Raw genomic sequence first — 26,542 nt, forward strand, 5'->3', positions numbered from 1 at the left:
CGGAGGATAAAAACGTACTCTAACGCTGTGAAGACCAGCGGGAAAAAATATAGATAAAATGTCACATTCAGCAGGGCAGGAAATACATCACTCAAATAAGCAAAAAATATTTATCAGATGTGAAATAAATGCAGCAAGAACACTGGTGCTTTCCCCACAGGAGACACCAAATGAGCAACAGGTTCAGCTTTAATAAATATCTGCAATAACAAACATTACATTACAAGGAACATTTTAAATTCACATTTTTATATATATATATATATATAGTAGAGTTGAAAACTCCAGATTTGTTTGGCTTGCTAAATTTAATTATTACTTTTATCACTATTATTATTATTGAAATATAATTGTAGATTCAAGGTTCCATTTTATTTTACAAAAGCTAGAAATAGTTGGAATATATGTGGTTGTGTTTAGAATATTTGTTCATTTATACCTCCACAAATAGTCAATTTAAGGCTTCGTAGGCATGCACTGTTGCAGAAAGTCTATGTTAAATTGGACTGACAAATATTTTTGTCATTCATCTCAAGAAGAAAAATGACCAAATCTGTTCACTAGAGTTCAAAGCATAATCGGTTCTGTAGGCTAATTGCCGATGGTGAAACAAATTATTTCTGAATCTCAGGTGACATTTGTCTATTAAAGGTCAAATTTCTTGTACCGCGGTTGTTAGAGGGGATTTCCACAGTTTTCAGACGTTATGAAATTATAATAAACACGTTACCGCTGCCCTCCTCCGTCCCAGCATGCACCGCGCCGTCTGCAGCATAAAGAAAAAAGGCTAAAGAGAGACAACAGGGTGGGGATTACAGACGCCTGTTGTGCCTGGCGTATTCCTCATAAACGTATGTTGACAACAAGGTAACGTGTCGTTCTTACCTTTTGTATCCTTTAAACAACTATATGCTTTCTCCTCTGTTATGACACAGCAGCGGTACAACGTGAAGTTGCTATTAGCTGGAGATATCCTAGCTGGCTAATGCTAGGCTAGTAAACAGAGGCACAATAATGCTGTATAAAGATGTGTTGCAACGGCGGCAGGGTCAAAACATGGTGACGTTACTTTTAGCTTACAGTCGCCACAAGTAAAATATCGATATCACAATTATGAGTAAGCCCTTATGGAATAACTTAATGGAAATTTGTGCATATCATGATTATTTACCCTGCATAAAAACCAACACAAATACGACTATATATATATATAAACAAGAAATTATAAACAAAAAAAACATTCACATATCGAAAAGCCTGCCAGAATTTTTTTTTGCCAATAACGTCGTGATTCCATAGTAATAATTATGGCCAACATAGAAAGTGTTGCGACACTAGGCTCGGTCCGCGAGATCCAACCGCGTATCCATGTAAACAGACCGAGGGCCACGTGACCAGCCGCGCGGACTCCACCTGTCTCGAGGGTTAAACTCCGACATCATATCCTTTTATTGGGAGTTACCCCACATACTGACGCTGTTTTGGTTGTTGTTTTTTACCCAACAACCTTGCGTTTGTGTGAAATGTATTTGTCAAACTGCCGTGAAGCGTAGCGTGTCCGGCATGTGTTTTTTTTTTTCAATCATACTGCCGTACAGTTACGGTAGAAATTAAAATATCAGGAAATCATTCTTGTTCTTTAAATTTGAGGTGTTGTTGTCAAGTTTTTAGTAGAAAAACAGAATAACATAACTACCTACCAAGTATTTTCAGGTCATTTTTTCCCCAAACCTACTTTATTTAAAGTTAAGACTTTTGTTCCAGATGTGTATTAACGTATAAAAGATGCACTGATCAGCCTCTACCTGTTTAAACTGTTTCACAGTTTTCTTTCTGGTCTGACCCACTTCATCAGATTTTGACCTATTTCAATTTTTTCAGAGAACCGTAAGACATAAAGAGCGAAAACGATTATAGGTTAAATTTCGGAGGCTCTTTTCCATGTTTTATAGCTTTGAATCAAGCAGAAAATTTATACTCTGTTTTGAAACCACGCTTCCTCTTCCCACTCCCACTCCTCAAGATGACCTCCACATACCACCAGCTTTCTGGTTACACCACTTAGTTCATGCCTAGCAGACACTCTGATTTATTTTACCCAGTGATCAACTAAAAGTGCATGTAAGTAAAAAAAAAAAAGTCAAAAGTTTACATTTCCATTATACGGAGCCCCAGAGGGGACATGGGGAATTTTTTTTCTTTTGCGTTCCCTCGCAATACTGTACTGGTCAGTTATGCAGCATAATTGAATACTGCAAGCCTTTCTTACGGTGGGCGCCGCACTTTATGCTTTAATATAAGGTTATGTGAGGTTTTTCCATGAATGTTAGTATCTTTTTGTGAAATATCTGAAGTTTTATATCTTTCTTTAGGATAGAAAGGCGCCACAAACCTACGATATAAACAGAAACTTTCCGTAAGTAGGAAAGAAATAAAAATATTTAATATTTGGACTATTTCTGAGTTATTATCGCAGGTAATAAATCATCTGACAGTTTTGATTGTGTCTCTGTTGTGTTCGTAGTCTGAATGGTTTAAAGAGCTGCTTTCAGTGCCGCTCCATCTCAGCCTTAACAGACATAAACATGCAGGAAAAAATAAATCGATTTTCAATCAGTGTTTTGCACCAAACAGTTAATAATAATAAACAAGTTTTCACTGAGGCTCTGTAAGAGCCATATGAATGAAATAAGTAATTATTGATATGACAGGAGCAGGAGGCTTTGACACTTAGGTGTGTCGACGTGGGAGTGACGTCACCAGGTCTGAATGGGAAGGATACTGGCTTTGTGTGTGTGAGGAAGCGGTGAGCGGGGCGGTCAGTCCTTGCAAAGTTTGGAGCCTGATCATCAAAATGGAATAAATCGATAATTGTGACAGAACAAAGAAGAGGTTTGGAGTTGATTGATACACGGACAGATGAGATTCCCCGAGTTAATCCAGAGTTAATCCCTTTACCATCATTAGTTTGTCGTGTTTTTAATAATAAAAACTTGTTAATAGTAAAAACTGTTTGGTGCAAAACACTGATTGAAAATTGATTTATTTTTTACTGCATGTTTATGTCTGTTAAGGCTGAGATGGAGCGGCACTGAAAGCAGCTCTTTAAACCATTCAGACTATGAACACAACAGAGACACAATCAAAACTGTCAGATGATTTATTACCGGCGATAATAACTCAGAAATAGTCCAAATTAGGATGTATTTTTATTTCTTTCCTACTAACGGAAGGTTTCTGTTTATATCGTAGGTTTGTGGTGCCAATTTCTATCCTAAAGAAAGATATAAAACTTCAGATATTTCACAAAAAGATACTAACATTCATGGAAAAACCTCACATAACCTTATATTAAAGCATAAAGTACGGCGCCCACCGTAAGAAAGGCTTACAGTATTCAATTATGCTGCATAACTGACTACGTAGCACAGTTTTGCAAGGGAACGCAAAAGAAAAAAGATTCCCCATGTCCCCTAGGGGGCTCCGTAACATTACATTCCAAAAAAAACAAACAGGATGATTATTTGTTTTTCAATGTTTTGGCCCATGAAGGAAAAACTAGCTGATGTCAGGCTCTGCCCATTTAAATGGTACATCTCTACTTAAACGAATAAATTTTTCTGGATAAGATACAGTTAGCACAATAGTAAAGAACACTCAATATCTGTTTAATTTCTTATTTAATTCAATATCTTGCACAGATCGCACCGTTATCCTGAAAAGTTCAGATCTTGGTCACCTGTTTTGTTCATGTGGCTCTTCACAGGAGCACGCCATGGCCCTGAGGAGCTGAGAGCGGTGCTAGCTCTTTCTGCGTTTGTCGGGGTGTTCCCACCGTTGGGTAGCTGCCTGAGAAGACTGGGGGGGCCCGGTCAGAGAGTGGACAGGGAGGGGGCAGAGCTCAGCCGGAGCCAATGCAGCAGCACCAGCTAGCGGAGGGAAACCTTCCTGTGTTCGTGTTCCCGACCGAGCTCGTCTTCTACGCGGATGAGCAGTCGTCTCATAAGCAGGTGCTCACCCTCTACAATCCCTATGAGTTCGCGCTCAAATTCAAAGGTAGGGGGCAAATAGTCGATATATTTCTTTCTTTTGGCATATGAAATTATCGAAAATGTTCATTTTAATGATTTATTTATTTTTTTCTCCCACTTGCAGTGCTGTGCACAGCGCCAAACAAGTACACTGTGGTTGATTCCACGGGAGCCGTCAAGCCGCAGTGTTGCGTTGACATGTAAGTGCAAACTCCTCGCGCTCGCATCTTCTCGTCTCGGGCGAAATAAATAAGGCGATCAAGTCAAATTCTTGCACATCTACGCAGAGTAATCCGACACAGAGACGTCCGGCCGTGCCACTATGGCGCGTACGACAAGTTCCGACTGCAGGTGTCGGAGCAAAGTCAGCGGAAAGCGCTGGGTCGCAAAGAGGTGACCGCCACGCTCCGTCCCTCGGCCTCGCAGGAGCCGTCCGGCGCCAGGAGCCAAGACGAGGAGCGCCGGATTAAGGAGCAGTTTGCGGACAGTGAGTTTTTTGAGCAGACTGCGTTTCAGACAGGTAAGCGGCCGTTGCGACGTACCACCACTAGATGGAGCCAAAGAACATTGAAACCACTTCTTAGTGTTTTCAATCATCTGAGGCCATGAAAACATTTTTGTAGTAAGTTTGTAAAACATGTACTGATTGAAGAATTTTTCACACATCCACTCAGACTTTGAAATATGTATGGGACAAGTTAATATCACATATTGAGTAAATGCTCTGATATAATATCAAGGGTGCAATGGATTTTATTTAGAAAGAAATGAAACTTTTTCCCCAAGCCTTATCTGTTTGCAGATGTCCCTGTCTCTGTCTTTGAACTGTGTATTTTAACAATGAACTTTTGCTCAAAGACAAAAATGCTGTCTATGGTTCCAAGCATAAAGGCAACGTTGAACTGATACACAAACCCAGATAGAAATCTGTCTTTGAAAATAAGTTATAGCAGCACAAAAATAAAGCTACCACACTTAAAAAAATCTTTTTCACCTTTCAGATATCTGCATTTGCTTTCTTCAATGTTCTAAAACCTCGAATTGTACAAATGCGCAAAATTATTTTGTCCACTTTTGGAATAATATTTCTGAGCTGCAGATCATTTCTAAAGTCATCATAATCTTCGATATTGCAGGTAAATTGTGGCAAGCGATGCATGGTATTCATTCCGGTGCTGCTTCCTGTATTCATAGAAAGCCGTCCCGTTGCTGGAGGACCCAGTCTGCTCACAGTGCTGCTGGGACTCGTGTGCATGATCGCCCTGATGCTTCCAACGCTGGGGGAGCAAGAATCCACTGTGCCTGTCTACCTCCACTTAAGTGTTAACAAGAAACTGGTAGCTGCTTATGTTCTTGGTAAGGCTGTAAAAACGCTCACTAAATCAGAGAAATTTAGACAGATATTTTTTTTCTGAAAAATGAGTTGAAGTACAGCGTACGCACAGAGACTGAGATTTCTGTAATGCTAACCGCGCTAACTACGACTAGCTACACAAATTGCAAACGCCAGTCAACTTTGCCTTCATTTTGTCTTTGTTTTAAGAATTGCTCACAACAATAAGGGGAGAAATGCTTCTTTTTAATTTTTATATATTGGTCTGTCATGATAAATTTTCCAAGGCCATAAATTGTCCCAGTAATTATTGCGATAAACGATAATGCTATTGGTTCGAGACCATTTCCAAGTAATATGTTGATAATGACATAACAGTGCAAGTTCGTTCTCTCACAGACTGTTAAACTTTAATTTAGCAAAAAAAAAAAAAAAGACAAAACACACTTAACACTGGACGTGGAAGACATTTTAATTAAAACACAACCAAAAAAATAGGCAGAAATAACACACACAACCAAAGTGATAAATAAAATGGATTATCTTTGGAAACAAAAGTGCCCTTAAAATTTTTTAAATCATCCTAATGTAAGCTCATTTTATCATCCAATTAATCTATTCATTACATACTACAACATGCCTATGCATATATTACAGTGCTTGAAGAGAACCTTGAGAGACTAGTTAGTGCATCTCTACGTTTGCCTCGTGTAAAAAAAAAAAAAAAAAATCTTTCTTTTCTAAGTGTTTTTTTCTAACATTTTTCTGTTTGTTTATTTTCCAGGTCTTCTGACTATGGTCATCCTACGTACATGAAGTGCACTGTGCTGAAAGGACGAGGATAAACCGTTTTAAGCGGTGAAGAGAAACGTGAAGAGAAACGTGACAATGACTGTAACTGTGATTATCAACATCGTGGAACCAGAGGCACGACTTCAACGAGCAGAGCTCTCAGCGCTCTGGTGGAGCTCCATCACTCCATCCGCTGACAAATACATTTTAGTACATTGGTTGCAAATACATAAATGTTTTCTGGGCTGTTACAAAAAAAAACAAAAAAAAACGGGACGCTCTATGGGAACTCTTGCTGAGCAGACGCCGCCTCTGAGCCTCGGCCAGGGAAGAGACGCGAGGCGCTTGGACGTCGCCTGGACCGTCATGCATTCTTCGTAATTTTATTGCCATTGTGTGACTCAATATGGTTAACTTGAGTGTGAAGAAATCTACATGCAAACGTGTACATAAAGCCATTAAAACGTCATGATATGCACCTGTAACTGTGGTCATATTGATGTTTTGAAGCTTTCATAGCACGAGACTGAAGACGATGCATTCAAGTGCATGTGGCTGCTTCTATCTCCCACGTAAACCCTTGAGACACTTTTTACATTTCACCGAAGAGTTTGACGCAACATTGAAACTCATGTTTAATAAAGTCTTAATGCAGCTGCGTTGTAGTGCTAGTAGCTCCAATCAAAAAGCATGATTATTCTCAAAAGTCTGTCACATAAACCTGCACTGACTATTCAGGCCAGCAGTCGTAAATAAGGCTAGAAAACAATCCACTTAATAGAAATGTTTACATTTACTCGCATCTTGCAACTTTTAATATTTCTTCTAAATCTACCGTAGCTTTAGGTAAATAAGCTGCTTTTCTAATAAGATGGAAATAAATAGATCTTACATTTCAGTATTAAATATAATTCAATATTGAAAAATTGGAACAAGAAAATCCAATCTTTAATTCAAGTACATTTACTTAGACGTTTGTTTTTTTTAATCCAACCATCACAAATGTTTAGTTTGCTTACCTCTGCTGGAACTTTGGTCAAATGAGATGAAAGATTGGACTTCAACACTCCAGCTGGCTTGATGTCAAGCAAATTCTGAATAAGCGGGAAAATATCCCCCAATATTAAGTAAGGTGGAGGATCTGTGATGCTGCGGGCCCGTTTCTCCTCCACAGGCTCTGAATCTTGTGTGTGAGCTCAAACTCTGAAATACCAGGTTTTGAATAAAAACACAGTCTCTTCCGGTAATCGGAAAATGAGTCGTCGTTTGGTCTTTTAGCAGATTAACGACCCAAAAATATTAACACAGAGAAAGGTTGCCATAGAAACAAAAAACTAATCTTTGGATATATACTGTATAAAAAAAAAAATGAAGAAAACAAAAACCCCAGCTGCAGATGTTACAGGACAATCCAAAAAAAAATAATAAAAAAAAAAAACAAACAAACATCCATTTCTCCTTTGCAAAAGCAAAGGAGGTGGATTAGCAGCATCAACTGTTCATCCTGGACAGGTTACTGTGAAATATCTCTGCTGTCTGGATATGAAGTGGTTAGCATGTTGTCACAGGTCACATACCAAGTCTTCAGTCAGAGGTTTCTTCCAAGCCAATTGACTGCTACTGGAAATCCTTCCTCCCCACAGTGACTCTTGATTTGAGTTGCATTTGAATTCCTTTTGCTATATAATTCAATCAATGTGGCCAGCGATCAAAGGCAGCGTTACACAATAAACACCACCAAAAAAAAAGACAATTAATTCCTACAAAAGAATAAAGTTAAAACAGAGTCATTCCGTAAAAGATCTGAAACCAAACCTCTTTAAATTAAAAAGGGATCACTTACATGAAATGATTTACAATCAATTCATTTTGTACATGAACATTTAAGGCGACAGAGCAACGGAGGTTGAGGAAGCGTAAACACGGGAGAGTACGGACACGGACCCAGCAGAACCCAACGATTACATTTTGGTGCAAAATATCACAGTGCAGGCTTGAATCTCTGCATTTTGTTTTTCCTCAAAACCAAAAGAAAAACAAAAAAAACTTTTACATCTTTCCTGCTTAAGACTAGGACACAGGCTGGATGAGCATCCTGTGCAACGCACCTAAAACATGGCAGCAACAGCAGTCTCTTCATTCCCAATGGGATGGTTCTGTTTTCCTTTTAGCATTCTTAAAGTTTTGTCCGATTTAAGAAAAAACCTATCAACATTCAATTATATATACATATATTTTGTCCATAAACACTTTGCCTGAAGAATGAGGGGTAATCTTTAACACTTTCCATACCTACAAAAAACACAACCTCTTAGTGTTGAAAGACTACCAGAAATGAACAGGTTTCGCTCACAAGTTCCTGCTCGTTGCATCGCTCGCTCCGTCTGGGTTGTTATGGTCGCAGCAAATAACTAAAAATCTGCCCCCCGCCCCAAAAAAAGGTCACCACAGTTCACAGTCTATAATCAAAAATATTCTGAAAAATCTTCTCCAAAAAGAAACAAAAGAGGAACTCTCCGTAGCTGTACCCCAGAAAACGTGTGCCTACATTCACCTCACAGCCAAATGTAAAACTATACATATACTAGATTCATATGTACATACTTACACAACAAAGCAGGAAAACAATAAGTTAAATCTTTTCTTACACAAAAAAATAATAAAATCTGCAGACTGTGTACATACAAAGGCATATGGGACAAAGCTTTCCAGCACTAAAACAGGATCAGTCTTTTTGTCCAATACTCGGCGTATCTCTGAGGTGATTGGGGACATGTGGGACAAAATGGCAGTAAAGCCAGTAATACACCACACCATTCAGCAACCAGGCATCACCTCAGACGGTCAAGTAGCAGCTGCCGCTCACAGTGTCTTCAGTCAGTGTCGCTCAGACGTAACCTCCGATACCCAAACAGATGCGTGGCTTTAGATTCCTCAACCTGAACCCGTCTACAGCCTCTTAGAGAGTAGCCATGGCAACAGTGGTACAGAGGCAAATATGGAAACGAAAAAAGAAAATGGTCCATGTAAACTAGATGCGGGCCTAAATGGGATCAATTGGGTTGAGGAAGACGCCGTTTTTTTCCCCCCCGAAACGCACAAGATGGTGGCCATCGCTGCTGGTCACTTCGGAGACAAATCCTGCAGGGAGGTGAAGGGCGAGTTGCTGGATGACGAAGGGGACACGCCCTCCATCTTTCCCGGGGAGTCCGTGGAGGAGCCGATGCTGCTGAGACTCCCGTCCAGCAAATCTGGAGAGTGGCTAAAAGAGAGGAAGACAACCATGTTAACCAAAACCGAAGAAACGTCTACAGACTTGCTATGCTTTTCTACTCACTCACAGTTCTGTAGTAAAAAACACGAGTTATTCCATCTCTAGGTTTTTTGAGGATTATAATATATATATAAAATATACGACATAAGCTAGGGGTGTCAAACTCATTTTCGTTGTCGATCATATCAAAACTCTGAATGTTCTTAAAGGGCCGGTTGTGGCATTAAACTGTTAAAATACTAATAAATAGCTATTTGTTTCAGCATTCAATAAGAGTTTCTCAAAATTAAACATTGATCATCTTTTCACACTAATCAGTCCCTCCGGGATTTTGTGATTTAAAAAAAAAATTTGGTTGTTTTTTTGCAATCAAAATCACAGATGTTATGGTGCCAATTTAGAAATACTTGTAAGGAATTTTTGTGTTTTGCGCTAATATATGAGGCTAAATGTGACATTGTACTAATCGCCGTGTTGGTCATGGACTATAACTTGACATCAAGCAAGGCTGAGGCAGCAGTCATTTCAAACCAATGTTTTTCTTGGTTTTCTTGTTTTGTTTTTAAATTTTTAGGAAAGAAAATGCAGTAAAATCAGAAGAATTGTGGGGCGTTGTTGATTTTGTGTGAATTTTGCAGAATTGTGATAAAGTGGAGGGACTTGCTGATGTAATCTGGAGTCTAACGGGCCACACAAAAAGCTACGGCGGACCACATTTGGCCCCCGGGCCTCGAGTTTGACGCATGAAGCAGTTATAGAGATAGACATAAAATATGTAGAGATAAAATAAATGTTAATTGAATTCACTTGCCACCAGAAAAAAAATATTTAAAATGCATAACATGACACTATTTATTGGTCTGATTTGTTACCAGAATTTGAGGCAAAAATACATTAAAAAAAAAAAGAGAGAATCTCAAACTTTTTGTGCAGCTTATTTGTTTTCCTCCATTCCCAAACCTGCACTACCTGAGTCAACCTGCTGATTTTATCTTAAACTACATCTAAGTTTTAATCTAATCTCCTTTAACAGGTAGATGATTTCATTTTTATTTTTTTACCCATCAAACCGCGTGGTGTCTGTCCCTTACCAGGAGCTGAGGTCTGACAGGTTGGACATGTCAGACGACAGCATGGTGGTGGTTCCCTGGAAGAGTCTCTTAGGCTGGCTTTCCGTCTCCATCTCCCCTGTATTTTCACAAAGATCTTTAGCTACAAAGATAAAGTAGTCAACAGACATAAACTACATTTAACCTCTTACAAATCAAATCTTTTTCTAAGCAATTTCCAATTTTAAAATCAACACAAAACATGGATTTTTCTCCGCATGCGTCGATTACATTTGTCTTCAACAGAAACGGCTTTGAAAAGATCAATATACGCTGATCCAAGTAGAAAATCATTGGGACTGCAAAGTCAAACTTGGATGAAATGTTTTGGTTCTTACGAAAAAGCACAGGAAGCGGGTCTCACCTTTGCGCTTCATCGGGCCGAGGATGCTGGCCCTGATGCAGTTGATCGGACTTTGACTCCGTCGGCTGAAGAGAGCAGAAGCGTCGAGCGTTAAGCAGATTTCTGTCTGGCGTGTCGTAGCAGGCGTTTAGGAAATCGGCAGCTTCGTTTAAAGTTACAGCTTCCGTCAGAAGATTCAAGTTACAATATTTTGAGAAATTCAATTGTCAGACAAGAGCTTTCGGAAAATGCGTTTTAAAGATTTTCAGAAACAAGGTCTGGATGCAAAACTTGAATTTTATGGTGGATCGATTCCAATCCATACGGTCGAGCACAAACATTCACCGCAAACGTTTAATAAAAGCGACGCGAAAGATCGATAAACCTGCCAAATCGAGATTTATTCATTCTTGTTGGTCACCATCATTCAAAGAATATAAGACATATTTACACATAAAGACTCTTCAGAAGACATCTCTTGCTCTGTAATAATCAGTGCAAGGAGCCAAAGATTAGGGTGACGATAAGGAGACTTTCCAACATCAAAAACTTGGAGTACATTAACAAAATAAAAGGTTGAAGCAACAGTGAACATCCGGAAAATGCTGCAGCACAAACACAACACTGGTTTAACTGATCCTTAAGAACGATATAAACATCAATCTTTTATTGTCATCTTGTGTATGCGAGTTTCTAGGGAAGGTTTTGACGCCATATAGACTCGGAGTGGGGTGTCCAAAGTGCGGCTCATGGGCCATTTGTGGCCCTTGGGCTGATTTATTTTTGTAGTCCCCCAACTCCATTTCAAGAAAGATTTAAATTGATCAAAATTTTTCAATTTTTAAATCGGTGCAAAATTAATACTGACAATTTCCTAGCAATGGAAAATATTAAGTACATCACAAAGTCTCCGTCTTTTCAGAACCAAACTCGTATAATAAGTAGAGCCACGTTTTACCTGGAGATTTTTTACTGAAAGGTCGACTTTGCTGCATCCAAATCAGCTTTTGCATATTTTATCAAGCCTGGCTAAACGTAGCAAGTATTTCAAAAGGAAGTGACCAGAATCCTGTTCTTAGAACCGTGAATTGATTTGTTGAAAACTAGATGGCTTGCTTTTAAGCACAGCAAACTTTCAAAATCCCTTTTGAGTTTTGGATGTACAATGAATAACGTTACTTTTACTTAAATAAAAAGACGAATTTATTTGCTTGATTTTAGTAGGGGTTTTTTTTAGTTTTGGTTTATTTGGCCCACATGACAAAAAGTTTGGACACCTCTGGATTGGAGGAAAAAAAAAAAAACAGAACTAAACAAAAACAGAACAGATTAACAATGGTTGCAACTCCAAAAACACTTACTGACCTAAACCGGCGTGTTGGGCTGGGTATCGGGCTGGGCGTTAGACCGTTGCTGCTGACAAGTATTTGTAGCGAAGGAGAGAAACACTGCTGCTTGAGGGGACGGGGAAAGAAACAAAAAAAAAAAAAAACATGGTGATGAGGTCACCAGAGGTCTGCTAACCGTTTACTTTCAAAACATTAAGAAATTTTGCTTTTTAAAAAGGTGAAGACAAAGAGCCGTCGCAGTAGAATCTGGTAAGAGCGCGCACCTTTTTTCCTATTCCTCTGGTCGGGGACGGCGCAGGCGACACGGGCACAAAGTCGATCCGCTTCGGAGACGAAGACTTCTCCATGTCGTTGTCGCTCTGCGGACACAACAGCACCAGATGCTGAAAGCAAGTAAATCCCCTGACGCCCTCTCACATGGGGGGCCCAGGGAGTTGTAAGTAAAAAGTCAAAGACTGTGGGAGTATTATACTACCGACTCAGCCTGGACTTGAAAGGCTGGTGGCCCTGTTAACTCCCAAAAGTTAATCTAGCATGCTTTATACTCGTCCTCGCCACATTCATACAGAGAGGACGAAAAAAATGGCCTCTTGGCCAAAGCATGCTTACACCACACAAATACAGCTGCTGCTGACTCTGAGGAATGCACCCTAAAAACAAGAGCAGATCAACCACATGGAGGTTGACCACAAGAGATCAACGTCCTTCTCTTTTAGTGAGCAGCTAAAAGAGATGGAGGAAAAACACAATCATTTATTCCTAACATGATCAAAACATAATCGTTTAACCCCATAAGGGTTATAGTTGTTTTTTTATTTGTTCTTTTTTTGTTATTTTTTACCAGACTGAGGCTTTCCTCCCAAGAGTGGCTCATCTGCATGGCGACTTGAACTCCCCTGTGTGGACAAAAATACGTAGATCAGGTTTGTAAGCGTTTCACGCGAGAATAACGTCTCCGTCCGGCCGCCGACGGGGTCGTACCGCTCGTGAGCAGTTTCTCTGTTCATCAAGTCGACTCCCTCTTCCTGTAAAGATGAACAAGAAAAGCAATGACTACAAAAGTCGGTGTTCTACAACTGAAACGCAGTAGATTTTGTAAATTAAAATGCAGTCTTCAGACATCGCAGCTGCCAGACTCAAAGCTTACGACCTCAACTGGCAAGCTAAGTCCAGCTAGGAAAAGAATCTAGTTTTAGAAAGCCGCATGGCATCAACAAACAACAGAAAGAGACTTTTCTACCACTTTTTCTACCACAGAAGTCAACACTGGTGACATACATATATATATATATATATATATATATATATATATATATATATATATATATATACACACACTTACTTGTTTTATCTGGTGAAGCCTGGTGCTGGGCACGCGGATGGGGGATGAAGGGACCTGTGGCACAGCAAGAACATATAGTGCTGTGGGATTCAGGCTTACATTGCAGCAACATGACCGAGTTGCAGAAACGGTACCATGCTGGGTCTGTTGACAACCGTAGTGCTGTTCCTGCGACAACGTAGGATCTCTCTCTGGAAGACTTGAGCGTTATCGCTGCAATGACAAAACAAAATGTGTCCGTCAGCCATCATGTCAAAGTCGTACTGTCAACTCGTGTTGCGTTAGAAAGAGGAAAAACTCATTCACTGAAAGATGTGTGATTTAGGTGGAGGAAGGAAAAAAAACAAAAAAACTATTGCAGAACCTCAATCCATTAATCATGGGTGCACTGTTTGATCTCCTCAGGTGTCCATCGCTTTGGACTAAGGCAGCTGGGATTTCCAGGTCCAGCTCCATCTTTTCTTGTGGCATGACTCCGGAGTTGTTCATTCTGCTCGACAATGCTGCCCGTCACGGCTTCATGAACCTGAAATGGCGGCCCAGCTCAGTAAAGCTACATTACTGACCGTCGAACTTTACCCGGCTTTACATGATTGAAATTAATTTTGGCCAAATCAATCAAGCTGAGGCGACATAAGCCGAGCCAACTAGCACAATGTTAAGACGACCCAGAGCGATATGCAGGGCCCCTTCCTCAACGTGACAAGTTAACAACGGTTTCTAACCATGACAGTGTTTTATGCGCCTTATATGCAGCTCCAACTACGCTGTTCAAATGTTGCTGTGACGTTATGAGCGGTCAAAAACTTCCCAGATGGATGGTTAGTATGCCGTGGCTACATACTACACAATGCCCAGTAGCTGCTAGCTGCTGACCCGTTAAGTCTGCTGGTGCAAGGCGGCGGGGTGTCAGCGAAGAACCGAGTTATAACTACACTTTGCCTCCTAACACGAGCCAGGTTTAGCCAAACTAGCCTAATAGTTGATTTATGTACAGCTTTAATGCTCCTGTAAGTCTAATTTGGAACGACGCTGCTATGAAAAGATTATCATACCTCCTAGCTAACGCAGCTCAGCTAGTGTTCCACTCATTTTCGCTACCCAGATGGTTGAGCTAGGTAGCCGGAGAAGCTAACTAGCAACGTTAGCATTGAAGTGCCATCACTTATTCCTCTAAGCGTTGTTTTCTTCCGCCAACCTGCTAACCACTTCGGCTCACAGAACTAACTAGTCTCGGTCTACTAAGAATATTGCCCTTAGAATCAGCAGCATAATTTATATGGTTTCTGCCAGGTATGCACCGCCAAGAATGAACCAGAGTCCCAACAGATTATTACATTGAAGCTAGGTGTTAGCACGAAACTTCACGCCCCTTTCAACGTTAGCGCAGCTGTCCAATGAGACCGCTTCATTTGCCGGCGTGACAGCAAACACTGTAGGCTGAAAAAATAAAAATAAAAATGGTTGGTGTCCCCATTTATGTAGCTAATAATTTTACAAAAATACAATAAAACTCAATACTTTTGTCCATAGCTGGAGAATTGAAAAATTACACTAATTTTATTGTTTCAAAGTTTATTTTTTTAAGCAGGCACATAATCTTTCCTACGTTTAGTTACATTTTAACTAATACCGCAAGTGTATTTTTGCTGTGATAGATAGACCAACATAAAGTAGCGCATTACTGTGAATTGGACGTCAGACGACACTTTAAAAACACAAATTAAAAATCGGAAAAGTTGTATTTCGGCTCCAATGCAGGCTTCATGTCGCTACCTGCCATCAACACCAGGATGGTGTGCCGAGGGTGAAATGCAGAGACCTTATAAAATAATAATGAATATTATTACTTCAACATATTTTTACTCAAGAAAAAGTAGAAAGTAGCCGTCCAAGAAATTACCCAAATAAGAGTGTTTGTTAAAAAGGCTACTCAAGCACTGAGTAACTGATTGTTGCCTCGGACCTTTTTTCTGAAAGCAGAGTTAATATCATCAGTCCAGTTTATTAAGGCCAAATAAGTGATAACTTTGTTTTGGAACAACAGAGAAATGGTTTACCGTTATAGCGCAGGTCCATCGTCATGCTTCCATATGGGAAACACAGAAAACAGCCCAGGACTGGAACAGTTTCCGGTTCCTTTTCTAAGCCTCTACCTGAGCCACGAGCTCAAGACGGCGTTCCCTTTTGAAGTCATTTCCTTAACCGCGCGTGTGTATATACGAGCACGTGTGCGTGCATGCGAGCAGCTAAAAGAGATGGAGGAAAACACAATCATTTATTCCCAACATGATCAAAACATAATCGTTTAATATTTTAAAATTACATCATCAGATGGACCAAAAGTAAATAAATCTAAAGCTATGTGGAAAATTAAAATAATATAACAGAAGTGCAAAAAAAGCTAAATTAGGTAAAATTATTATTATTTTTTTTTTTTTCAAAGAAACGTCTTTCAATATGAAACATGAAACTTTAACAAAAACTGCAGGTGTGTGTTTGGTCACTTTTTGGTTGAAACAAGCTTGCTCTTCGTTCAGTGACGTTACCAACAGTGGGCCTAGGATCCAGAAATTATACTCCAGTGCTGAAACTTCCTAAGAAAATTACTCAAGCACAAGTAAAACGTACAGCACAGGAAAAATACTTCTAAAAGTCATTTTTTCCCCCCCAAAAAAGTTACTCCAGTAAATGCAACGAGTTACTACCCAACTCTGTCCACCATACATTAGGTTTTCAAAGCAGGCCAAAAAGTGTAAAAACAACCAAACAACCCAAACCTGATAAGCGCATCTTCTTACGCAAATTTGCGGTTTTATTGGCTCCTGCCAAACTTAAATGGGACCTGTCATATGTTCATCAATGATCATGTTGTTTTATAACCCCAACATTGTAACTCTAATGAATTATATGAAGTCTCCTGATGAATGAGTCACAGTTTAATATATGGGGTGAAGCGATGCTTCTTCACACAATTACCTTACCCAGCTTTATTTACTCTTACTGATTTTTCTGAAATCTAACAGTCACATAGATATATTGGTGTCAAGATTACACAACAGTAATACTTTTCTTTGCAAAAAAACCCCAAAAACAAATCAATGCTTGGGACCTTTGACAAAACTTCAATAATTTATCAAAAGGGCAATAAATGTTGAAGTTCTCAATAAATATTCTTTTTAAGTCATTCATGAAGGGTATCCTGTAGCAGCCTTTGTTTCAGTTGTTCAAAGGATGCCTCTGACTGAAGACATGCAGTTGTATCATTAAGGTGCCTTTTGACTATGTAATTAGAAACTATAACCCTTGTACAGAAGTGCACGAGTCACAAGAGGGGTAAAAACATTTAATTGTCTGTGCGGAAATGTTCAGGACTACAGAAAGTGAACAAGAACGTTTATTGTGATGTGAACCAAACAAACACAATCTCAAACCCTGTTTAACCCCTCAACACTCACCCCCGGAAGCAACTCATCATTTTTCACCTGTAAACTTAGGATGCTTCGTAGTATTTAAAGGCTCCCCATCTATTAAAAAATTAAAAGAATTACTGGGAGTATATGGAGACGTATTTTACAGTCCAACAGAGGGATTTTTAATCTTTAGCATGCCCACTGGGGGACAACAGCAAACATTTAGGAGTCATTACAACAACAAACACTTCAAAGAAAGTCTTCGCACGTATGCCAGTAACCAAAGAAGAGTTCAGGTTTTTGTCCAAGATGGACAAAAATAATAAAAAAAATGTTCCAGAAATATTTTGTTCTCTGTAAGAGCGCAACCAAATGGCTGCAGAAGGTTTCTTTTTTTTGTGTGTGTTTCTTTTAAAATAGGAGGCTGAAAATCTTTTGGTAGCTCAATTGTTAACATTTACGCTAGCAGCATTTCCCTGAATAAATTACTCAATTAAAAAAAATAATAATAGCATTAAAAAATGTCAGTGTGGGAACATAAAAGCGTCGTACTAATTTGTGGTGGGCTCGTTTCTATCTTAAGGCAATCGTGCAGGTGCGCGGCGAAGGAAACAGAGCGGCAGGACCACCGCCTCGGTGCATCCTCTGGGACCCTGAGCAGGCTCAGCATTCATTATGACACAACATGAAATAATCAAATACAAAATGAACTGCAAAGGGGAATTTTTTTTGACCAAACATTAAAAAAAAAAAAGTGTACTGAAGTGCTTCTCATGCCTTGTACTTCTCCTTCCCGGTTTCACTAATCACGCAGATGTGCTGAAATGGAAAAACAGCACCTTAAATGTTGAAGCACATCAAACACACTTTTCTTATTTTTAACACAAATGAAGCCACTTGGCTCCTTTTGTTTACATTTATGTAATACTCACGTTCAGATCTCTGAAGTACTCGTTGTAGTCTAAAGCGTATCCCACCACAAATTTATCAGGGACCTCAAATCCTACAACTACAGCAAAAAAAGAAAAGAAGAGAAAAACAATTTTCTCAACTGTGGATAGTATAACAATTGACACATTATTGAAAGTTTATGATGTACAATTTAACAGAAAAAAACCCCAAATTAAACATTATTTAGATGAACTGATTTTAGAAAGAACAGTGAACCAAACTATTGTATGTGTTCACACTGTGGAATATAAACCCATAAGCCATCTGAACGTCTGTTTACATGAGTGAATCTCAGATAGCCAGTTGAAGTGAATTCAGGGTGTAAATATGCGAGCTGCGCTCCCCCTCACTCGTATGTTTGTAGTTTCACAAAAGGTCTGCAAGGTTTTAAGACATTTAAATAAACTGCAATAAAATGAAACTGACAATAAATGATGTCAGCGCAACATAAAACTGAAAATATATTTTTAAAAATCTACAATCTTAAAGAAATCTACACTCCTCTCCTGTTTTCCAGGTTTTCCAAGGACATCCTGGAATTCCCAAGCCAGCTGTGAGATTCATTTCCCGAGTCTCCCCCCCGATATAGACCAATATTTCACTCATCAGGATTGGTAAGTTCCCCAAACTAAAAGATGTTTTCACAGGTTGCTCACACTCATCATCCTGACCTCAAATATTGATGCGGATGTCAATCAGTACAAAGTAGTGTTGCCACGGAGACCAGGGACCTACAGGATTATGGGGTAGAATATTATCTCCCATCACGTATAATCATACTGTACTGTTAAGAACGCAGAATAATGTAAGATTTCTTGAACTTCTAATTCAAACACAATCCTTGAGTGTTTGTTTGGATTACGCTTTATTCTGTATGACTTGGGTCAAAGGTTTTGGTATAAACCGCCCTGTACTTCCTGGCTCTTTTACCTCCAAATGTAATGATGCTTCTTATGGTCAAAACCGTCAGTTTTATTGTCAGCAGACTGCAGGATGTGACCGCAAAACTTCAAGACTTTATGTGCAACATTTCTAAACTGTAATCTAGTGTTTGTTTTATATCTTGCTTTTGAAATGAACGGCTTCTTCTCCTCTGAGCGGCCTTTCAGTCCATGTTCGTACAGAACAGAACATCATATCAGAACATAACAGTCACCGTCTTCAAAAAGCATTTTGCTTTTATCCCTAATCATTAATATTATATTAATATAATAATATATTAATAAGTAGTGACCTTACTGCATGTACATTTCTAAATTTGAAGAAAGGAATTGATGAACCCCTTTTAGCCTGTAATCTTGTTCACATTACAGATCCAAGAAACAGATCTGGCTGCTACGCTGATCTTCTTCCCTCAACTGCATTTCAAAAACTCAATTACAATGAACCGACTAACAATGGTTTACATAAGGATTGGGGCGAACTTTCATTTTTAATCACTCTGCTGTTTGGGACCTTCACTGCCAGACAGTCCTTAATGTTGGGAAAATTGACTAATCAGTGTCATGGCACTATACAACAAATCCTCTAATTTCCAAACTTTAGCTGCTGCGCAAAGAAAGTCACTTACAGTCCGGTCGGTAGCCGACACTCCTCGGTGTTCTCTTCACCAGCAAACTAAGAGCAAAGCACCAATCAATAGAAAGAAGAAACTGCTGCACAATTTACATGTGTCGGTATTAAAAGGACGTTGTTCAGGTACCTTGCTACTTTAACCATTTTGGGATTGTACTGTTTGAGTAGCTGCAATAATGTCTTCATAGTCTTGCCTGTGTCAATTATATCCTAAAGACAAAGCATGAGAGGAGCTTATAAAAGTGGGATCGGAGAGACGCTTTGCTTTAATACAGGATGAGAGGAGAAGAAAGACGATACCTCCACAATTAGGACGTTCTGTGCAAAAGAGAAGAAGAGAATGTTAATATTTAATCACATAATTTGTGTCCGTATCAATCTGTTGTGGCAATGTGGTGCTACTTGCTACAAGTGGAATCAGTGAACATGTGGAAGCATACAAAAATTACACGGACATATTAAACTAAAACATATGGCCACGTTACATACATGACAAGGAGTTTATTTTGGTAAGAGAGATTTTAAAGTGGTGAACGTTTCAAGCAAATTTGTAATTTCAAATATAGATTTTTGAAATGCATCCTCCTCTTTCACCAGATTTACTAATTTGTGGACACTTGTGTCAGGATTACTCTATAAGCAGCACAAAGATATACTGAATACTGATGTTAGACAAAAAACAAAGTTCATAATTCCAGTCCTTTCATGTAAAAGGAACGTATATGAAAGTATAAGAGATGATGGAGCAAATTATACAGATGTGCATCTGTACAACAGAACTAAAGAAGACCCTGTAGATTTTTCCCTTCAACACAGAATTATTTGATCCTTTGCATGCGCTTTACGCAAAATCCAAATAAAATACATAAAGGTTTGCTCTGTTGATATTCTCACTTGAGAAATGTAATCAGCTATCAGGATGAAATTTGTGGTTTGATCCCGAGACAGTAGGAAAATGTTTAAAGGCTATAAACACATGCATTGCATTGTAAATTTAAAAATGGTGACAATAATCCTGGAGAGTGCCATAAGTGCTTATAATGCTCTCTTCTCCATACTGACCTTTCCTGTCAGAGTTGACAGATCGTCTCCTCCGATCACTTTGATTTCACCGGTCGACTGGTCGTTCTGTAAGGATGAGAAGACTGGTGAGCTAGCAGAGTCACCATGCTGTCACAGAAGCTGGAAGTACAAGCAAAAATTAGTGCTTGTCCAGGTTGAAATTGTTTAAAATTGTATCCAGTATGTTGATAAAACATGAATGTTGTAACTCATTTAATTAAAGAGTATTGTTAAAATACATTAAGTGAATTGAAGTTCTTGGGGCTGGCAAAGAGAAACTCAATCTTTTGCCTCAAAACAATGCGGTAGCGTAGGATAAGGAAATACTCATTTATAACTAAGTAGAATTTAATTTGAACCTGCTTTACTTTGCAACCCTTTGAATACAGGGCATCATTTAAAGATAACTCATGATAAAAAAAAAAAAAGAGGAACACAGAATAATAATAACGATACTTAAATGGTAAAAAATGGGAAAGCTATCAACATCATCCCACAAAGTGACCCTTTAATAAATCACTAAAACCACATAAAATTCTGCAGATTCATATGAATTTCTAGAAGAGTGAGGTCTACAATGTCGGAGTTGATGTTTCACGCTTGCTATCATCTGAATTACTCTACTTGACACAGAGACTGTGTAAATCCTAAATGACAATGGTAAATTTGAATTAGTCGGTACAAGGGATCTTTGGGTTTATGTTGTAGTTGTTCTATTTTTTGGGGGGGACAAATGACTGAACATCAAATGAAAACGTGTGATTTTGATTGTGAGGGTTTTTTTCATGCTGCAATTAATTTTAATCACACAGTTTCCATGCAGCCTCCTGGGAAACCCTGGGCGACCTTGACCAGGCCACAGATAAGCTGGAGAAACACCTCATGTACTGTACTGCAATCACGATTCGAGCTGCTACAGATGTAAATAACAGCTAACAAAGGGTGAAGCGATACATTACACAGTAACTCTTGAGGCGAATGAAGTCCACTGTCATGGGGATGGAGCGGTCACTGTTCCTGTTCAGGGCTTTGATGTAGTCCAGCAGGTCTGCAAAAAACTTGTAACCCCCCTTAAGAACGCAAAGGGCCACAATGTGGTGACCCCCCATTTCCTTCATGATCTCCCTCGCCAGCCTCTCTGTCCTGAGACAACGTAGGGGGGAGACGGAAACACAGTTAGGATTATCAGCTCCGTTTTGTGCAACAGTCAGCCAAAATTCCTCTTTATTTTCTAGTTGCTCCAACAGGCACAGCTGTCTTATCTAAAGGGAAACTTGCAATCGTAGTCTCTCCTCTTAAGCAATGAAGTGTTTTATGTTTCAACCACAAACTTCCCTGACAGAAAAGTCCAGCAAGAAAAAAAGAGATCCGTAGAATATACGAGATTAAATAAGAAAATTTAAGACCATCTTACTTTTTTAAATGAGACATTCTGACATTTTCAGGCCTCAATTTTAGATACACAAATGTAAGACTTTTTAAGGATGCTAATTAAGAATAACACAAGATACATGTACAAATACATGGCAACATTTTTAAAGTTCCAAAACTATTGAAAAAGAGGTACCATTTGCCTTCTGCTTCTAAATTACCCACCACCGTCTATTGGTTCATCTTAACATCCCAACAAAATACATTAAAGTTTACGAAAGCTGCATAACAAAATGTATGAAAACTTGTGGTATGTATAAAATTACAAGGCATTTTGTATTTAAGTTAGCGTTTGTAGATTTGCCTCTGAACGTCCAACCATTTCTCCATTTCTAACACCCTTGTCCTTAGTGGATCAGGAGGGGTGCTGGTGCCTATCTCCAGTTAACGTTCCAGGCGAGAGGCAGGGTTCACCCTGGACAGGTCACCAGTCTGTCGCAGGGCAACACAGAGACAGACAGGACAAACACACTCACACCTAGGGAGAATTTAGAGAGACCAATTAACCTGACAGTCATGTTTTTGGACTGTGGGAGGAAGCCGGAGAACCCAGAGAGAACCCACCATGCACAGGGAGAACATGCAGAAAAACCCAAGGCCGGGAATCAAACCCAGGACCTTCTTGCTGCAAGGCAACAGTGCTACCAACTGCACCACTGTGCTGCCTCTAAATGTAGCTTATGAATATAGATTAAGTTGCATTAAAAAATACTGTAACTTGATGTTGCAAAAAGAGAAACTAGGTAATAGACTAATCTCTGTGACAGACAGGCTCTTCAGAGAAAACCAGATAAACAGTCTGATCTGAATTCTTTTGATAAGTTACGCATTCATAGAAATTCAGGATAAACTTGAGGAAGCGAAAAAAGTGAAAGTAAGTCAAATGGATGGCTCAAGTAATGGGGAGGTTGTCACACTGTTGGAAACAACAAACTTTTTAAAGATGCTCTGTGTTCTTGTTCTAGGCAAGAGGTTATGATCTAATCCACTATTTAAACAGAGCAGCCACCTTTTGTTGACCTTGTAACTTACCGCTTTCACTAACTTGTTTTGAGTCATTACGAACAAGGCGACCCACCTGTCCAAGATGAGTCCGTGAGGAATATAAACCTTCTCCAAGTCGGCAGCGTAGTGCTTGGGTATACAGAAAAGATCCAAGTCGTAACCCTGCTCCTCATCGCTAATCTGGAAACAAACAAAAAAACAAAAAACATAAGAAATGCTTCAAATCTTGGAAGTTGTTAACCTGTAAAGATCATCCACCAGACAGAGGGCAGTAAAAACCTTCTGTTTTACAACTCAGACAGTTTATCCATCACTAAATAGAGGACATGGCCCGTTTGTTAAAGATTAGCAAGTAACCGCGAATCCCCACCCAGGGCGCTCAGAAAGACGCCTTACATTTCCAGACATCCTTCTACCTGCTCAGGGTTCACCTTTGAGAAAACACTTTGTTCCAGAGAAAAACACGTCAACAGTTTTGCCGTATTCTCTGAAAATTCCTTTGACGCTTCAATCCTTTTCCAGTTACATTTTAGAAAATTGAATTTCCTGTCGGGGTCAACCGGTCGTCAGAATAACTGGAATCGTGTGACATTGGGAAGGGAGTGTGGGAATGATGGGATGTGGTTCTGCAAAGATGCAGCGTGGAAGTGGAAATCTTTAGAGCATATCAGGTGATCCAGCTCCTAGTAGACCAGATGGTGCATGCTAAACTCCAACGACTGCAGAGCGTATTTGGATTAAACCAATTCAGCTACAAAAAATAACGGCCGATAAACCCAGATGTTCTGATGGTCACATGATCTGAGATTATTTCTACAATCATTGATCCGAGGTCACAGGAACAAAAAACAACGTTAAGATTGTGATTATACTGAGAAACATGGTGCTATTTTAAATCTGGTGTGGCAGAGAAAAACTCCTGTGTCTAAAGAGTCAAAGCAAACTTGCCGTTCAACCAGTGGTTCTGTTTTTCTTTCCAGCACTAATCACAATCTGAACTGCGTCAACCATTTCTTGGAAAACAGAGAACCGGATATTTGTTTGACTTTTTTTCCAGCGTGGGGCTCGTCACAGCGCTGTAAATCAAATATTACCGAACGGTCTCATCCCACACAGCAGGACCTTGTGCTCTGAAAATAAAACATTGCATGATGAACGCATTTCTGGTCTGTAGCATCCTTAATGGAGTTTAGCCTGACGCAAACGTTCAAAGACAAAAACATGCCCCGATTCAACCAAAGGGGCGTACGAGTTCAAATATCTCAAGCTCAGAGCAGTACCACAGTATTAGCTGAATTTTTATGTTTATGTTAGTATACCAAGGCAGGATGTCCCCCAGAAAACTTGCTAAGCTTGGTGAGCTAGGGCAGTCATTCATGCCATGTTTTTGAGTCAAAGAATGTTCAAAGTTGACATGAAATTTGAAAATAATATAGTTATACTTTATTGGAAGACTGGAGGATTAATACCCAAACACCAATAAAAGGCAACGATTAAAAAAGAAAACTAAAATAAATAAACATTGCTAAGCCTGGTGGGGGCACAAGTAAGGCCTGGTGGCCCGCCAGGCTTATAATACACTGTGGGAAACCCTGCAAGGATTTAATATATTCTGGCTTCAACACTGACAGCGCTGTCAGTTATGACGTAACTGTCAGGTAAAATCGTGGTAACAAGATGCCAGAGAACTGCCCCTCCCCTACTTGTTGCTGGTCAGTTTGGAAAACGACAGCCTCTGAACCTTTTTACCGTTTACATACAAACTGTGGCAATTTGGGGATATTTTCAGTCACGACAATTCTTTTTAACCCATTTAATAGGATTAACTTAAAGTAGCTAAATATCCATTTTGTTTCAGCTCAGAGTTCAAAATGTTTCTCTTTAGTTGTGTTGGATGAAGTGATTTACAAAACAGCAGTAAAAACAATAAAGATGAACTAAAAAAAATTTTAAAAAGAAAAAAAGATGTCCTGATTAATAAGGATTAAAAGACGATGAAAAGAAATGGATGTTAAGTAAAATGCACCAGTCATGCTTTTCCGGTACTTTTTTAGTACAAAGCACCAGTTTTCTGTGAAATCTGACATGCCTGTTCCGAATGTGAAGGATCTGTATAATTTTCCTCACACAAAGAAAACAAATGTGTTGCAATAATGTGTTTTTTTTATGTGCAGCAACAAAAAAAAGAATAACAAAATCATCCCGTTATCCATCGTCCCTAGCATGTTTCCGATTTTCACTCAGAAAACGGCATCACAGTTCATGCATTTAGGTCTTAATTTTGATACACTTAATGAGCAGGGGCAAAATAAAAATGTCATATTTTCTGTATTTTAGACTGAGATGATCAAAGAAGTCGATTACGATCTCTGGAGGACTTCTTTGGTGCATCTCAGGCTTTAAGTTATGAAAACATGCGTGTGAAGTTGTTTTTCTTTTGGTTACCCTGTGACGTGTGTCTAAAGGTTTCCAGGGTGTACATGCCTCCTGTCCAATGCCCCAGAAGTCAGTGTGTTCATAGTTTTCCTCCAATCAGAAGTCAGTATGCTGCATTTTGATCAACTCGCTGATGTAACGACTGTTTAGAAACTAGAGAGAGAATTGAAATAATCCGTGTTAGACGTGTTGAAGTCAGAAACCATTGTCTGGATTGTCTTTATTTGGGGTGAGAACACGAGAACGACACTGCACATCAATAATCGCAATACCTCGGTAAATAATCCTAATTATGGACCAACTGCACCTACGTGACTATTAAATAAAGTCTGTCTTAAGCACGTCCCCCTGCTAGTAAATGTAATCATAACAGCAGCCTGATTAACTCTATATAATTATGTAATTGCACAATTACAGCTGCCGACAAGCGCAGCAGCCCACACGTCTTGTTTTGTGAGTTTACGACGAACCATGTCCTGTCTACGTCACTGAGCTGAACGTGGAGAGCGCGTGCCTGTGCCCAGCCGCAGGCCACGCTTTTAAGGGCTGAACATGAAAGAACAGAGCGTTAAATTGTACAATGCAGAGCACATTCAGTGAACTCAGCGTCTCAGTACAGCGTGTCACTCCCCTGGGCTCAAACAGCGGTAACACCCGAACACCTACCGTCTCTTGTTTCACTAGAGGGAAGAACTCACCACAACACAGGAGCTCGATGTCGCCATGTCCGTGTCGGTCCCCCAGCGTTAAAATGCTAAATGTTCTACCTCGCTCTTCTGCCAGAGGAGACAACAATTTTATGTTCGGGTTAATTTCGCAGTCTCGTCAGAGATACACATGGAGGCGAGTGAACCGTAACAGAGCTCGTGTGTTTCCGGAGCTTCTCCGTAGCTTTGCTACCGGGTCCTGCGCAGGAGCCCCGCTAAGCCAATCACGTGTGAGGAGAAAGACTCGGCTCCGCCCCTCTGCGGCGAGGTTCGGGAGGGCTTCACGAGCTAAAGAGCGCGAGGCAGCTTTGACTTTCCAGCTGCGCGAGGTCAACAGATTTCCGAGTTGTTTTCGTGTGTAAACTCGTAGATGTGGTTTTAAATCAACT

At 39.6% G+C, this 26,542-nt stretch overlaps 3 protein-coding genes and 1 non-coding gene across 6 annotated transcripts; 1 reads left to right on the forward strand and 3 right to left on the reverse strand.

Moving 5' to 3' along the window:
* The first annotated feature begins 722 nt into the window (after nucleotides 1-722).
* mospd1 (motile sperm domain containing 1) lies at nucleotides 723-8,202 on the forward strand. 2 transcript variants are annotated; one of them, XM_032555560.1, is made up of 6 exons: nucleotides 723-867; nucleotides 3,767-4,056; nucleotides 4,156-4,231; nucleotides 4,319-4,551; nucleotides 5,226-5,387; nucleotides 6,149-8,202. In XM_032555560.1, exons 2-6 carry the CDS (start codon nucleotides 3,915-3,917, stop codon nucleotides 6,178-6,180), a joined length of 645 nt encoding a protein of 214 aa, XP_032411451.1. In that variant the 5' UTR covers nucleotides 723-867; nucleotides 3,767-3,914; the 3' UTR covers nucleotides 6,181-8,202. The 2 variants fall into 2 exon arrangements, with proteins under 2 accessions (XP_032411451.1, XP_032411452.1); XM_032555561.1 differs by having other exon boundaries at nucleotides 750-851.
* pabir2 (PABIR family member 2) lies at nucleotides 7,952-14,948 on the reverse strand. 2 transcript variants are annotated; one of them, XM_032555558.1, is made up of 10 exons: nucleotides 13,938-14,948; nucleotides 13,708-13,786; nucleotides 13,574-13,627; nucleotides 13,213-13,256; nucleotides 13,073-13,127; nucleotides 12,495-12,590; nucleotides 12,248-12,333; nucleotides 10,904-10,968; nucleotides 10,522-10,642; nucleotides 7,952-9,418 (listed from the first exon to the last, which is right to left on the reverse strand). In XM_032555558.1, exons 1-10 carry the CDS (start codon nucleotides 14,060-14,062, stop codon nucleotides 9,280-9,282), a joined length of 864 nt encoding a protein of 287 aa, XP_032411449.1. In that variant the 5' UTR covers nucleotides 14,063-14,948; the 3' UTR covers nucleotides 7,952-9,279. The 2 variants fall into 2 exon arrangements, with proteins under 2 accessions (XP_032411449.1, XP_032411450.1); XM_032555559.1 differs by having other exon boundaries at nucleotides 10,522-10,618; nucleotides 13,938-14,947.
* On the reverse strand, nucleotides 12,685-12,838 carry LOC116715054 (small nucleolar RNA U109). The gene has a single exon (XR_004338177.1). It is a non-coding gene; the product is annotated as a small nucleolar RNA U109 (small nucleolar RNA).
* A 1,713-nt stretch (nucleotides 14,949-16,661) lies between the features above and the next one.
* On the reverse strand, nucleotides 16,662-26,363 carry hprt1 (hypoxanthine phosphoribosyltransferase 1). The gene is made up of 9 exons (XM_032555090.1): nucleotides 26,145-26,363; nucleotides 23,084-23,190; nucleotides 21,534-21,717; nucleotides 20,575-20,640; nucleotides 19,813-19,830; nucleotides 19,640-19,722; nucleotides 19,508-19,554; nucleotides 17,919-17,995; nucleotides 16,662-17,805 (listed from the first exon to the last, which is right to left on the reverse strand). The coding sequence occupies exons 1-9, from the start codon at nucleotides 26,169-26,171 to the stop codon at nucleotides 17,758-17,760; spliced, it is 657 nt and encodes a 218-aa protein (XP_032410981.1). The 5' UTR covers nucleotides 26,172-26,363; the 3' UTR covers nucleotides 16,662-17,757.
* Nucleotides 26,364-26,542: the final 179 nt, after the last annotated feature.

The sequence above is a fragment of the Xiphophorus hellerii genome, chromosome 23 (genome assembly GCF_003331165.1).
Source record: "Xiphophorus hellerii strain 12219 chromosome 23, Xiphophorus_hellerii-4.1, whole genome shotgun sequence".
In the NCBI taxonomy this organism is placed as follows: Eukaryota; Metazoa; Chordata; class Actinopteri; order Cyprinodontiformes; family Poeciliidae; genus Xiphophorus; species Xiphophorus hellerii.